Raw genomic sequence first — 14,324 nt, 5'->3', positions numbered from 1 at the left:
TTATCGAAATAATAGGTAGAATTTTAAAGAAATGAATCCATCTTGACAAACTTTACCAAATGAAATAAAGAACGGATTGGGAATGCAAATACAAAGAGTGACATGGAAAAGAGAGAATTAAAAAGTAATAGCATTAAAATTAAACCGAGTACCTAGAGAAGACTTGAGGATTATAGATCTCCCAGAAGAATAAGACAAGTCAAAATGCCTGAATACCATAATGCAAGAAATGGCATGAGAAAGCAGTCAACCTAAAGAATCCACAGATTGCCTCCAAACAGATGACTAGGTTTTGTCATTAACTAGTTTTGTTTAAATTTTTAGAAAAAAGGCAGAAACCCAACACATCCAGGAATCAGTCTAGGGTACGTTAGGGGGAAAACAACTTTTCTTGGCTTTTTTTTTTCCCCATGAGGAATGGTCTGTCTGTTTCTTTAAACAGTCTTGGCTAGAAAGGACTCACTTTCTCAGAGGACTGCACTTATCCTATGTGCCAAGCTCTCCAGGACATAGATCTAGGCCAGTTCCAGCTAGCTACTGCCCTTGGGTTTAAGGGTTTTGTTTTTTTTAATTTATATTTTCTGGTCACTGAGACAAGGGTATCAGGTACTTCACTTTAGCTTACAATTAGAAAGCTTATGTGGCATCTTGTATCTCCCCAATGGAGGTTCTTTGTTTCTCAACTCATTTTAGGGAACTCTGCCACAGAAATCCCTAAGGTTTATAAGAGTCTGACTCCTAGCTCTATTTCTGGGGATAAATATGCTTTGCAACTGCCATGTAAATGAATCTAACCCAGTAACAAAACTCAGCTAGAGTGCTAGTCTATTCACTACCCAGTGGTATTACTGGTGTTTTATATGTAAATTGGCCGGAAATTTTTTTCAAGCTTTGGACTAACCCTACATAAAACTGAAAATAAAAGTACTATTATAATGCTAAGATTAAAGAGTTTTGGACTTTTTTAAAGACCAATAAGATAGGTAATCATTAGTTAATTTCTGGTATGTTCCTGTTTCTGAGAGGGAGAAATAGATGACCAATAGAGGTGAAGGGAGGGTTCACAGCAAATGAAGGGAAATTATCAGAAACTGTTACTCCAATTATATGTCAAAAAATTTAAAACTTGAGCAAAATGGTTGGATAGCTTATACAACTGAAAAATATCTACATTAATTAAACATGAAAGAGATCCTAAACAACTTGATCTCAAAAAGAAAGAAAGAAAGGAAGAAATTAAACAAGCATAAATTAAATCCCAAGCAAAAAACCCTGGGCCTAAATGGATTTGGCAATGAATTCTTTTAAGCATTTAAAGAATAATTAAGACCCCTATAAGATAATTTGCTTTTAAAATATAGAATTTGAAGGTACCTTACATAAAGGCATATATACATGGTACTAATATCCAAACCAGGGAGAGAGAAAGTAAAAAAAGAATTTTTATGTAAAAATACTGAATGCAATATTAGCAAATTTATAAATATAATTTAAGATAATTAAAAATAATATGATTATATAAATTCTAAAATACTCAAATGTACCTATGATCTCATTGATTCATAGAAGTTCCTTCCAATGATGCAGAGCCCATCTATCTCTGCCTCCCTACCTTGCTCATGTACTCTCATAAATTTGTCATAGAATGTTCACTCAATGTACTAGCTATTTTTACTTTATCTTGATATCACTAGAGTACTAGTGATATGTTCTGGTTGTCTATTTATCATCCCTGATCCCTGCCACATGACTAGCTGATATTATCTTTCCATTATGTAATCCCCTGATGACATTTTAAACTTTTTTTCTTTTAAGTTCCTTAAAGATTACATTTTATAGCATATATATTTAAATATAATATACCTCTTCATTGCCCTCTGTATGATATTCATTTTTGATTCTTCAGAAACGTTTGTATTCTATGTCTTTTATTTAATTTCATTATATCACCATGCATTTAAAAGAAATAAACTTCTATAAAAGTATGTGTAATTTTAGGGGGCAAGTAGGTAACTCAGTGGATTGACAGCCAGGCCTAAAGAAAGGAAGTTTTTGGATCAAATTTGGCCTTAGACACTTCCTAGCTGTGTGTCTCTGGGCAAGTCACTTAACCCAAATTGCCTAGCCTGTATTGCTCTTCTGCCTTGAAACCAATAGATAATATTAATATTAAGATGGAAGGTAAGGGTTAAAAAATGTGTATATAGATGTGTGTGTGTGTGTGTGTGTGTGTGTGTGTGTGTGTGTGTGTGTGTGTGTGTGTGTAAGTTTTACAATTACAAACACATGTACAAGCTTGGTTTTATATTTTGTATTTTTGTTTTTAAACCATTTATATACACTGATATAATGCTAATATTAAAAAAATATGAGTTTCTACTCTCATGGGAACCTCGAGGTTATTAGAAGGTCTTTGCAATTTCCTGAAGGCAATTCAGGCTGCTTGCATCTTGTTTAGCCTGTGTCTAACTCACTGTCCATCTGCACCATCAGTCCTAGATACACATTTGTCCATCAAGACAAGGCATATATATTGTCCACAGAAACGCATACCATAAACTAAATTATATATATTTATCCACATGGTCTTTTCTATGTGTACAGGCAATTGAACTCCTTTTAGTGATTACAGATATCTTCTAGGAAGCCCTGCAGTGTTCTGGGACCCAATACAACGAGCACAATGTCATTTGCAAACAGGAGCACCTAGAAGACACATCATGTACAAAGAATTCTTCTTCAACTTTGACTCTATGCTGAATTCCCCCATTACAATGATGAAGACATTTAACAAACATTTTACTGTTTTATGCCTCCCCTGATATTTAGGATGAGATCACTGCATATAATTATATCTGTTTTAACTTCCAAAGATTCTTGAATGGTTTTGATGTATAGACAGAGATAAATTGAAAGGGCCCAAGAAGGTAGTATTTTATTCTACCAAATCAAATGCTCTTTCATAACCAATAAACAATAGGCAGAGCAGAATCTTTTATTTTCTAAATCTTTCAGGTAAATGCAAAACAGTAAAGATATAGGTCATTGTCACATGTACTTTTAAGACACCGAGTGCTCCCTAATAATACCTTCATTTAGAATGTCCTCAATTTATGTAAAATTACTGTCACAAACATTTTGTGCACATGGAAGACAGGTAGATAGGTCAGAAAAAACCTCCAAGAAAATACAGCACTCAATTATGTTAAAGTAACACTAGAAAACATAGTAATAAACAGACCTTTCCTTATAATAAACAGAATCTAAAATCAAGAGCCAGCATTATTTATAATAGAGAAACAAAAGCCTTTCCAAAAAGATATGAGTAAACAAGAATGTCCCCTTTAACCACTATGATTTGACAGAATTTTAAACATGCTAGCTATAGCATATAGATTAAAAAAGAGAGAATAAGCATAATCAAAGGAGATAGAAAAATGACTCCTATTTACAGATAATTCAACAGTTAAGTTAGAAAAGTCCAGAGAGCAGATGAAAAAATAATCTATTGAAATAGTAACTTCAGTGGAGTAGAAGGTTATAAAATAAACTCACAAAAGTATTAGACTTCCTACATATTTATAAAAACAAATAGGAAGAGATAGAAAAAGAAAAAAAATAAGTATAAAATGCATAAGATATTTGTGTTAGGAGCTAGTCTTCCCAAGACATACTCAAAACTTAATTGAATAAAAGTAAAAAAAAATTTTCAGAAATAAAGGAAGATTGAATAAAATTGGAGAGAGATTTATTGTTTCTGGTTAGATTGTGCCAAAATATAAAAAAAAGGTATTGACCACTTAAATTAACTAACACATTTAATACCACAGAAATAAATTACCCAGGAGTTACTTTATAGAACTAAGCAAAATAATAACAAAATTCATCTATATTCTAGAAGACCAAAAGGTCAAGGATCTGAAGGGAAACAAAAAAAGAAGGAATAAAGGGAGTATATATTCATAAGAGCTCAAACTATTTTATAAATCATCAATCACAAAAACTAGTTGATAATGGTTAGAAAATACAAAAATTAATCAATGAAAGACTAGATAAGTGATATCCAGAAGTAACTGAATGTAGCTTCCTATTAGATAAATTCAAAGATACAAATTATTAGGGCAAAGACTTCTGATTTATCCAGATTGTGGGGAAAACTGGAAAATAGTTTGGTAAAAATTCTATTTAGATCAGTATCACACCCTCTACCATAATAATATAAAAGGTCACATGACATGTCATTCTCCCACTCAATATATATGCAATCTAGGATTAAATATAAATTCTACTATTTGGCACTTAACCTGGACCTAAATCTCCTTTCCAGACTTGCCTCATTCTCCTTTCCACACTCTAGAGTCCAGCCAAACTTGCCTTTTTACTGTTCCTCACACATGGTGCTCCATGTGAATACTGCTATACATGCAGCCTCTTCCCTGTTCTCCACCGGTCTCCATATCTAGAATGCATGGCTTCATGACCTCAAATTAACAACATCTTATTCTGGTCTACTTTCCACTTAGCTATCCCATTGATCTTTCTAGACTAATACTGCCATTCCCCAGCATCCATCTCATTCTCATTCTCTTCTCCTCCTCCCTCTCCCTTTCTTTCTCTCTTCCTCCCTCCCTCCTTCTCTTCCTCTCCCTCTTTCTCTCTCCCCCTCCATCCTTTCCTCTCTCTCTCTCTCTCTCTCTCTCTCTCTCTCTCTCTCTCTCTCTCTCTCTCTCTCTCTCTCTCTCTCTCTCTCTCTCTCTCCCCCCCCCCCATTAGATTAGGAGCTCCTTGAAGGCAGGGGCTGTTTTCTGTCTCTCTTTGTATCTTTGGCACTTAGCAGCATGCCTAGCACAAAGAAGTAAAAGCTTAGTAAATACTTAATTGACTGCCTGCCTTTTGTTGTTGTTTTTCAGTCTTGTTTGACTCTTCATGACCCCATTTGGGGTTTTCTTGGCAAAGATACTGGAATGGTTTGAAATTTCCTTCTCCAGCTCATTTACAGATGTGGAAACCAAGGCAAACAAGGTTAAGTGACTTGCCCAGGGTCACACGGCTAGTAAGTATCTTAGGATGGATTTGAACTCAGGAAGACAGGAACTTCCTGATTCCATGCCCAGCACTTTGCTACCTGGTCACCCCCTGATTGACTGCTAGTTGCCTCAAAGTCTTTGAATGACTATCATGTGGAAGAGGGATTAGTTTTGTCCTCTTTGGTTCAGGAGGACAGAAATGCATGACTGTGCCAATGGAAAGAAGTTGCAAAGGGGTAAATTTATACTTGACATAAGGAAAATTTCCTAATTTCTAATTAATTCAAATCCAAATTTCTAATTAATTCAAAAATTATAATGGACTGAAGGAATAGCCCTATTGCTGAACATCTTTATCAAGTGACCCCTTGTGGGCAGTGGAGATTCTTGTTCAGGTCCATGGATACAGATGATCTTTGAGGTTCTGGTATTCTAAATTCCCCTTCCCTCCCCAATTGTTGACTTAAATACTTCTCAAGCATGTTTTTTTTCCCCTTTCATAATTCTCTGGGATATCAAAATATAATCTAGGTAGACATCGAGGAGTCAACTTACTTTTTTTTTTTTAAGAAATTACAAAGCAAGTAGATTTTTTTTTTGGTGGTAACTCAAGAGGCAAATAAACTTAGGAAAACTGGGATAGTCAAAATAATTTCTAAAATAGCAAAGCCCACTATAAAAGCAATCCCAAGAGTCAAACATGGGAAATGAGCCTTGTCTCCTTTTGGCTCTGCTTGACAGCATTAAAAGGATCCTGTACCCAGCCAGAGACTTTGCCAAGGCTGGGACAGCCTGAGCTTAGGGTTGCAAAGGTGAACAATGGCGGCACCTGAAGCCTGGAGCCCAGGGCAGGGACCTCTGCTGGTTGGAGCTCAGACTCCCATTCTCAGTTGGCTCAAGATGGTGAAGTCACCTTGTTTCACTTCCTCTCCTCTTCCTTTTCCCCCTAATAGTAAGTTGCCTGCTGCTGCTTCCTCTACACAGTGGGGAAAGGGTGAACTGGGGAGAGAGAGGGAAGAAGGGGCCTGAAGGATTAATGAGCTGATTTTCATAAGGCATTTGGACATCTTGGAATGGAAAGCAGCCTGTAAGCTCAACAGCACAACCATCTACTCAGTACATTTTGCCAGCTGGTCATTCATCATCAAAAATTCCCCTATAACTCTATGACTATTGCTTAATCACCATGTATAAATACCTATTAATCTTGCAAAGTCAAAACACAAACAAAAGACAAAAGTCTTAATTTTCCGTGTCCTTATATTTAGGTTCAACATTTCAGAAATGGACTTGAATGCCAATGACTTGGGGATTTTAAAAAAATCTCCTTCTGAAATGAAAGAAATCTCTCCTTCCCTCTTCTAGTACTTTGTACTTTTAGTCTTCCTTCAAATAAACTGATTGAACTAAATGAACCAGCCCAGACGAGGTGCTAATGAGCAAATAAATTATGGAAGAAAAACGTGCTGGGTTAAAAGGGAAACTAACATTTTTGCATTAATGATGTTCCAAAACCTATATTCAAAATATACAGAAAGATCTTGAGCAGTTTAAAAATGAGCATATTTATCCCACTCATATTTTCTTTCAAGTATAAATTATAAGGCCCCTATTCATTAAAAAAAAAATCTCTTCAGCAGTTGAATTTCATTTATACCAAATTTTAGAGTTTGTGACAGGAAATGCATGCTGGGGAGGCACTGTCAGCATAGATTGTGGCTTTGGTGGAGGGTGAGATTTTCATGTGGAAAAGGAGACCACAGGGCATGCTTCCCAGCATCACTTTGGGGAGGGAGGATGGTGGAGAAGGGAGTCACGCCATTAGCAACCTCATCTTTGAGTGTGAGGAGTAATAGGCAGCAGGCCTTGGTTTTATCATTTAAACCCAATCCAGGAATTTCTTACATAGGCACCATGAGGTTATTCATGTTAATGGAAGAGAGCCATCAGTACAGAAAAGCAGGTATTTGGCTTTGCAATATACTGAAGTATGTGAAGCTAATTATATCCTACCTAGGCTGATATTAAAATGAGTTTACATTCCAGGAGCACATCTAATTTGTAGCAGTAGGAATAGGGGGACACCTGGGATTAAAAAATCTGAAGACAAACTACAAACTGGGAAATATTCCTTATATACAGTAGACTATACTAGACATTTGTTGTTCTTGTTCAGTCACTATTCGGTTGTGTTTGACTCTTCTTGACTCCATTTAGGGTTTTCTTGGCTAAGATACTGGAGTGGTTTGCCATTTCCTTTTCCACTTCATTTTACAGATGAGGAACTGAGGCAAAGAAGGGTAAGTGACTCACCCAGGGTCACATAGCTAGCCAGTGTCTGAGGTGAGATTTGATTTTAGGAAGATGAGTCTTTGGCAATTTTTGTTTCTTGTGATAGGAGAGGCAAGGACCAAGTGAATGTAGATTGCCTCACACCTTTGTCTCAATTTTTTAAAAAATTATTAAGTGCCTTTATTTAGTGAGAACATGAAATACTTACTGAATCTTTAAAGAGAGAAGTAGAGAGGGATGGGGGGAGAAAATGGGGGGAGGGAGAAAGATGAAGGGAGAGAGAGAAAGTGAAAGAGAGAGGGAGAGAGATGAGGGGAGAGAAAAAGAGAGAGGGGGAAGAGAGGGAGAAAAAGAGAAAGGGATGGGGGAGAAAGTGAGAGAGATGAGGGGAGAGAGAGGGAGAGAGAGAAGGGGGAGAGAGATGAGAGAGAAAGAGGGGGTAGAAAGAGAAAGAAAGAGAAAGAGAGGAGGAGAGAGAGATAGAGAAAGAGAGAAAGAGGGAGGGAGGGAGGGTGGGAGAGAGAGAGAGAGAGAGAGGGACAGAGAGGGAGAGAGAGAGAGAGAGAGAGAGAGAGAGAGAGAGAGAGAGAGAGAGAGAGAGAGAGAGAGAGAGAGGGAGGGAGAGAGAGGGAGGGAGAGAGAGGGAGAGAGAGAGAGAGAGAGTTGTTAAATCAGAATAGGGGTTATAAGGAAGATAAAAGGAATTGGAGTGAATTCACCAGCCAGAAAGGAGTAGCTTAGACTTAAGGCATGGGTACTTGAGCAGATTCACCAGTGTCTTCACTGGTTAGGAGTTGAGGCTCAAGTCACTCTGAGGCTCACACATAATTTATACCAAAATCTAGGGAATGATGAAGAATCTGTGTTTACATCCAGCCAAGTACCGACATGAACTGTACCCAGTTGAGCTTATTCGAGTGTGGCTATTAGGACCTACTCAAGGACTTTGCCTTAATGCTGTTTTACCAATAACAAAGCTGGCCTTTGTTACACAGAAGCCTGAATGGTGTCACCAGCACCTTCCTCTGAAGATTCTGGTGTAATATGTCACTTCAAGGAAGGAGAAAGGGAACATTCAAAAACTGAATGCCCACAATCCATAGATGGGGGCATGTCCCTTCCTTCATGTCACACAGAGATGCTAATGTATCTGACTGTGTTAGAGATGCTGTTCAATAACTTGTGGAAAATATATCTTTCTCATGGATACATGCATACTTGAGGAATAAACGTGTAGGCATGTGGTTTCATGATCTAAGAAATTCCAATTTGTTTTCTTGAGATCTGCATTTGATGAAGACTTGCTGTGTGACCCTGGCAAACAGCTTGACTTCCCTTAATCAGATTTAGGTGATCCAGCAACTGTATAAAACAATCACATGGGATGGGTGAGTGTCTGATCATTTAACAGCAGCTGAGGGCATGGAATTTTACTAAATTGTGCTAGCTAGGCTTGCCCATATGACTAATGCTCTTGATGCTTATTTCTATGATAACATCAGATAATTCAACCTCAAGCTTTGTCATGGAAGCACCTGGATTTAGGGAAGGTTAAAGGAGTTAGGAGAAGAGACCTAGAAACTCCCTCAGAAGAAGTCTAATGGCGTGGGGTCATTTTTCCCCAACCTTTCTACTTTACTCTGAACTCTTTGTGATTCTCTCCCCTTTTCTGCATCCATCTCACAATTCAATTCAATTTTAAGCTCTTCTTCTTCCTGCCCTGGTGCTGTTAAAATATGTAAAAGCACAATCTGCATAATGAAATTATTTGGCCATTCTAGTATTAGAGCTGTGGCCTGGCCATAATCAGCAGGTAGTGTGTGTGTGTGTGTGTGTGTGTGTGTGTGTGTGTGTGTGTGTGTGTGTGTGTGTGTGTGTGTGTGTGAACTCTGGTTGCAACCTGGACAAGTCCTTCTCTCTATTCCTCAGAATCTCTAGTTCATGAGAGCTTAGATACTAGATTATCTTCCAGTGTTGACATTTTGAGTCATGTTCTGCAACAGGAGTCTTGTAGTGAGGTCCCACTACATCAAAATGAGATCAACTTTTTGTTTCCCTTTTTAGATAGGAAATTTTCTAAGTTCAAGAGTCACTAAACAAGGGGAGATGGAAAAGAAAAGGGAGATGGAGAGGGAGGAAGGGGGGAAGGAAGAGAGAGAAAAGAAGAGGGGGGATTGATGGGGAGGAAAAGAGAAGAAAGAGGGAGGAGGAGAGAAAAGGAGAGGGGGGAAGAAGAGAGAGAGAAAAAGAGAGGGAGGACAGAGTTGGGAGGGAGAGAGGGAGAAATAGGAAGGGGGGACAGATTTGGGAGGGAGAGAGGGAGAAATAGAGAGGGGGGACAGAGTTGGGAGGGAGAGGAAGGAAGGGAGGGAGGAAGAGAAGGAGGAAGGGAGGGAGAGAGGGGGAGAAGAGGTGATGGGAAAGGAGGGAAGGGAAGGGAAAAGAAGGGAAGAAGATTCAACCTATTCTTCCTTCTATGGGATCCACTTAGCCAAAACTAACCAATATTTCAAAGTTAATTTGAGATTGTTTTTCTTCTCCCAGACTCCTCTCACAATTCTAGTGTTTTGTGGCTATTCCCCTTTCTCTGCCAGCCCTCCTATTACATAAGGTTGAGCATTCATGAGCCTGCAGTGGTTATTTCCCGTATCTCACGTATCTTCCCATCTGGACTTTAAGTCCCAAGATGAGGAACTGCACAGCATCAGAGCATGTTAGAGCACAAGAGATCTTCTAGTCCAATGCTCTCTTTTTACACACAAGGAAAGTGCTGAGGACAGGCTTTCTTTTTATTTCTTCCTGACCCTCCCACCAAGCAGCTAGTATGTTTCCTCTCCCAACCAACTACTTCCTATTTATCTTGCATTTATCCATCTATGTTTTCTACTCTCCTAGCCAATAAAGTGTAAAGTACTTGAGGGCAGGGTCAGTTTCACTTCCATCTCTGTATTCTCAGTTCCTAAGGCAGAGCTTGTTAAATATAAATAATTAATAACTTCTTTTCATTAATTATCTGATGCTGCTACCTAATATAGGAATTCAGGTGGCACAGTAGATAGAGGACCAGACCTGGGCCAGAGTCAGGAAGAGCTGAATTCAAATTCAACTTCAGACATTTATTATCTGCGTGATCCTGGGCAAGTCACTTCACCCTGTTTGTCTCAGTTTCTTTGTCTGTAAAATCAGCTAGAGAAGGAAATGTTGAACCATTCCAGTATCCATGCCAAGATAACTCCCGAAGGGGTCCAGAAAAGGGGGTACAACTGAAAATGACTAAATAATAAAAAAATAACTAAACTATCTAACATAACAAGGTACATAGGAGATATTGTAATAAATCCTTAATGATCAAGTGATAAGTAGAAATCCATATTACACCATTCTCATCACCTAATAGTTCAAGATAATGGTTTTTATTATCAGGATCCCAAGTTTTAAAAGGAGGTGAAGTGGCAAAGGAATAAGCATTTATTAAGCGCCCATTATGTGCCAGGCACCGTGCTAAGTGCTTTCCAAATATTAGCTCATTTGATAAACGGATAAACTCTGTATATTTGCAAAACTTCCACCAATGGTTTAAAAATTCCTCCCAACTCTCACACTGGAATCCTCCAATGTACATCTAATCCTGATAACTCCTGGGGCAGGCAGGGGTTTTGAACATACCTCTTGGCCAGCCAAAGTTTGGCTCTGATACAAACAGTGATGTCAGTCAACTCCTGCTGAAAGTCTGAATTCGCTCTGTGTTTGGAGTCTGAGTAGGACTGTAACAAATGAAAAACCTAAACCGAAGAAATAGAGAGAGAAAAAACATGATAGCCTGCTGTGAAAATATATTTTTCTAAATGCTCAGTTCCTCACTTTCACCTTTCCTCAAAATAACTCCTCTCAAAAAAGCAGCCACCTGCAGAATGCTCCTTTAGTTTCCTTGCAGAGGAGAAGCTTGTTGGTTTTGGAGAATGCAGTAGCCATAAGAAACTTTCATCCTTAATTGGTTTCTGTCCCCTGGGTGCCTTTCCTGGTTCCAAAAAAGGCAATTACTTCATCACTATGATGATCACTTTGATATCACGTTCTATTAGGTAGATGCAACCTACAAATTGATTTTAATAAAATATTTAAACATCTTTCTTGATGTCAACAGTCTCTTATGAAAGTAAAATGTGCCTTTTAAGAGCCAAAGTCTCAATGCTTTAGGAAAATAAATCATCCTGTTAGTCTAAACAGGCTGGCGGGTCTAGGTTCATACTCCCAGACTTGGTTAGAACAGTTTTGTACAGTTTTGAGTCAGTGTGTAACAAACCCTATTTCTCCTGACCTTAGGCCATGCCCATCACAAATCATTTAACTTTTTTCTCGCTAATTTTCTTTTTTAAGCCCTTATCTTCCATCTTAGAGTCTGTAAAAATTAAATGTATATCTAATAATAAAAATATTATATTTTATGAGGTTTATTAAGGATCATTAGAAATCAATACTGTCTGTTGGTTCCAAGGGAGAAAGCAGCAAGGGCTAGGCAATGGGGGTTAAGTTAAACCCAGGGTCACACAGCCAGGAAGTGTCTGAGGCCACATTTGAACCCAGGACCTCCTATCTCTAAGCCTGCCTCTCTATCCACTGAGCCACCTAGCTGCCGCTTCTCCCTAATTTTCATTCAAAAGATAAGGATAGGGACAATGAACCAGAGCCCACATCTGCTATAGAATTATAGGGAAAGACACAGTGGGCAGGTCATTCTGGAGAAACTGAGAGTAGACCCAGTTTGATCTGTGTTACTTTCTTAATCCTTCTTATGTCATAAGCATGAAAAGAATATTTAGTAAACATATCTGTGAACAGGACTCTGTGTATATACAATGCCAAAATTAAGGTGAGAAAGTCAGGGCCCTTTAGGAATAAGCAAATAGACTCGTGTGTGTGTGTGTGTGTGTGTGTGTGTGTGTGTACACCCCTCCTTTGTTCCAACTTCAGAGAGGTGTCCCTTCTCATGGCCCCATCCATCTCCTCTGGGAGCGTTGCCTGGTGATTGTTCTCACCCTCACACTCATCTTTAACATCCCTCTTTCCATTGGCTTCATTGGTGCTACCTGCCACGAGGTCCAAGCCTTGCCCAGGCTTCACTCTGACCTTCCTTTGATTCCACCAACTCCCCAGATCTTGTACCTTTCACTGGAAAGACCATGAAACAGCAATGTTCTCCTGGAGCTCCTCTCTCTTCATCCTGACATCTCAGCTCATTCCAACCAGGCTTCCCATCCCACCACTTGAGAGAATTTGAGAGCTCAGAAGTTACACTCATTCTCTTCACCCTTAAATCGAGGGGCATTTCCTCAGGCATTGACCTCTTTAACCCTCTGAACCCCACGTGGCCTCTTGGACCATTCTCCTATTTGTTATTGAGGTGTCTCTGTCTTCTGGTGTCCCTTTGCCCGTGGGCCACCTGCCATTTTCTTCTTAATCCCAGGAAATGTTTGACGGCTTGGCTTGGGCTTTCTCTTCTCACTTTCCACTTCCTGCTCAGATCCAATTTCTCTCCTTAACTCATTAACTCAACTCACCTGGCCATGACACCAGTTATCTAAAATTCCTGTGGGCACTACAGACGCAAAGTGTCTCCCTTCCTTCCAGCATCCCTACTTCTGTTTAGGACTCTACCATCTTCCCAGCTACCCACGTCTGAGACCTTGCTATCCATTGACTCCTCTCTTGTTCCCCAATTTCAGCCCTTGCCAAGTTTTGCTGACTCTTCTTCAATAACTTAACTTGCATTTATCTTCTCTCTTCCCTCCAAATGGCTAGAAATTGAGTTCAGACCTTTTTCTCTCCTCTGAACTAATAGCTTCCTCCCTGGTCTCACACTTGGCTTTTAAATCATTTCTCTTCTCTCTAAAATCATTGTCTATACAGCAGCCAAAATAATTCTCCTAAGGCACAGGTCCAGTCATGTCACTTTCTTGTTCAAAAGTCTTTGTGGCTCCCTCCTGCCTCTGGGGTAAAACACAATTTCCTTAGCCTAGTGTTCAAGATGCTCTGCAATTTAGTTCCAACTTCCATGATCCAATAAAAATGGACTAATCAGGAGCAGCTAGGTGGCTCAGTGGATAGACAGCTAGGTCTGGATCGGGCTCAAATCTGACTTCACACACTTACCAGCTGTGTGACCCTGGGCAAGTCACTTAACCCTGATTGCCTAGCCCAGATCGTTCTTCTGTCTTAGAACCGATACTCAGAATTGAATCTAAGCCAGAAGGAAAAGGTTAAAAAACAATGGCTCAGTAGCTATTCCCCAAACTCAACAAGGTCTGCCATATATAGCAGGTTTTCCTAACAATGTTTTTGCTTACTTTTCTAGCACTGAACATATTACCTGATTATAGTAAATAACACATATTAGGCTAATTAACAGAAGAAATAATCCTGGGTAGGAATTAAGGAAACCTGAATGCTAGCTTTTGTTCTGCCAATAACATTTTGGGGGGGGCCATTTCTGGGCCTCAGTTTCTTCATCTGTCCTATGAGAGGAATGGACAAAGTGATTTCTAAGTTCTCAAAAGTTTTCTTAAAGTTTTATTCATGCTTTAATTATTTCTGGAACTACTGCCTTCTTCCTCCCCTGAAAATTGAACTTCCTTTTTTTTTTTACAGGGGTACAAACAACTTCATTAATACCTTATTAAATTTAAAGTAAATTTTTTCATTTAAATTTTATTTTAAACAGAAAAAGAATAAAGCAGAAGTTTTTGCTTAATCAGTTCATGACTGAATCTGAAAAGGGACCCGATCCTTTAGCTAAGGGGTCCCCACTTCTCTGCCAAGGGGATAGCAGAGCCTCTTCTCTAGGACCTCTCCTGGCTTTTCACTTACTCAACAATTCAGCTTCCTTCTAGTGACCGAACTTTTCAGATGGTCTCTATCAGTTCATAGAGATCTTTTGACATTCCACAGAATCTCTCACGGTCATAATTTTTTGCTGCATGTTAGTGTTCTATTGTATTCATAAGGCGC

The 14,324-nt window shown here is 38.9% G+C and overlaps 1 protein-coding gene across 2 annotated transcripts in view; it reads right to left on the bottom strand.

The window, feature by feature from the left end:
* The window catches only part of THADA (THADA armadillo repeat containing), a 449,835-nt gene that overhangs the window by 122,300 nt on the left and 313,211 nt on the right, over positions 1 to 14,324 (bottom strand). For both annotated transcript variants that reach the window (XM_056822946.1, XM_056823006.1), the window contains one exon: positions 10,986 to 11,101. In XM_056822946.1, coding sequence (XP_056678924.1) covers positions 10,986 to 11,101 — 116 coding nt within the window. The remainder of the gene's footprint in view (positions 1 to 10,985; positions 11,102 to 14,324) is intronic.

This window comes from Monodelphis domestica, chromosome 1 (genome assembly GCF_027887165.1).
Source record: "Monodelphis domestica isolate mMonDom1 chromosome 1, mMonDom1.pri, whole genome shotgun sequence".
Taxonomy (NCBI): Eukaryota; Metazoa; Chordata; class Mammalia; order Didelphimorphia; family Didelphidae; genus Monodelphis; species Monodelphis domestica.
The sequence above is the reverse complement of the archived record's forward strand: the minus strand, read 5'-3'. Positions and strand labels throughout refer to the sequence as shown.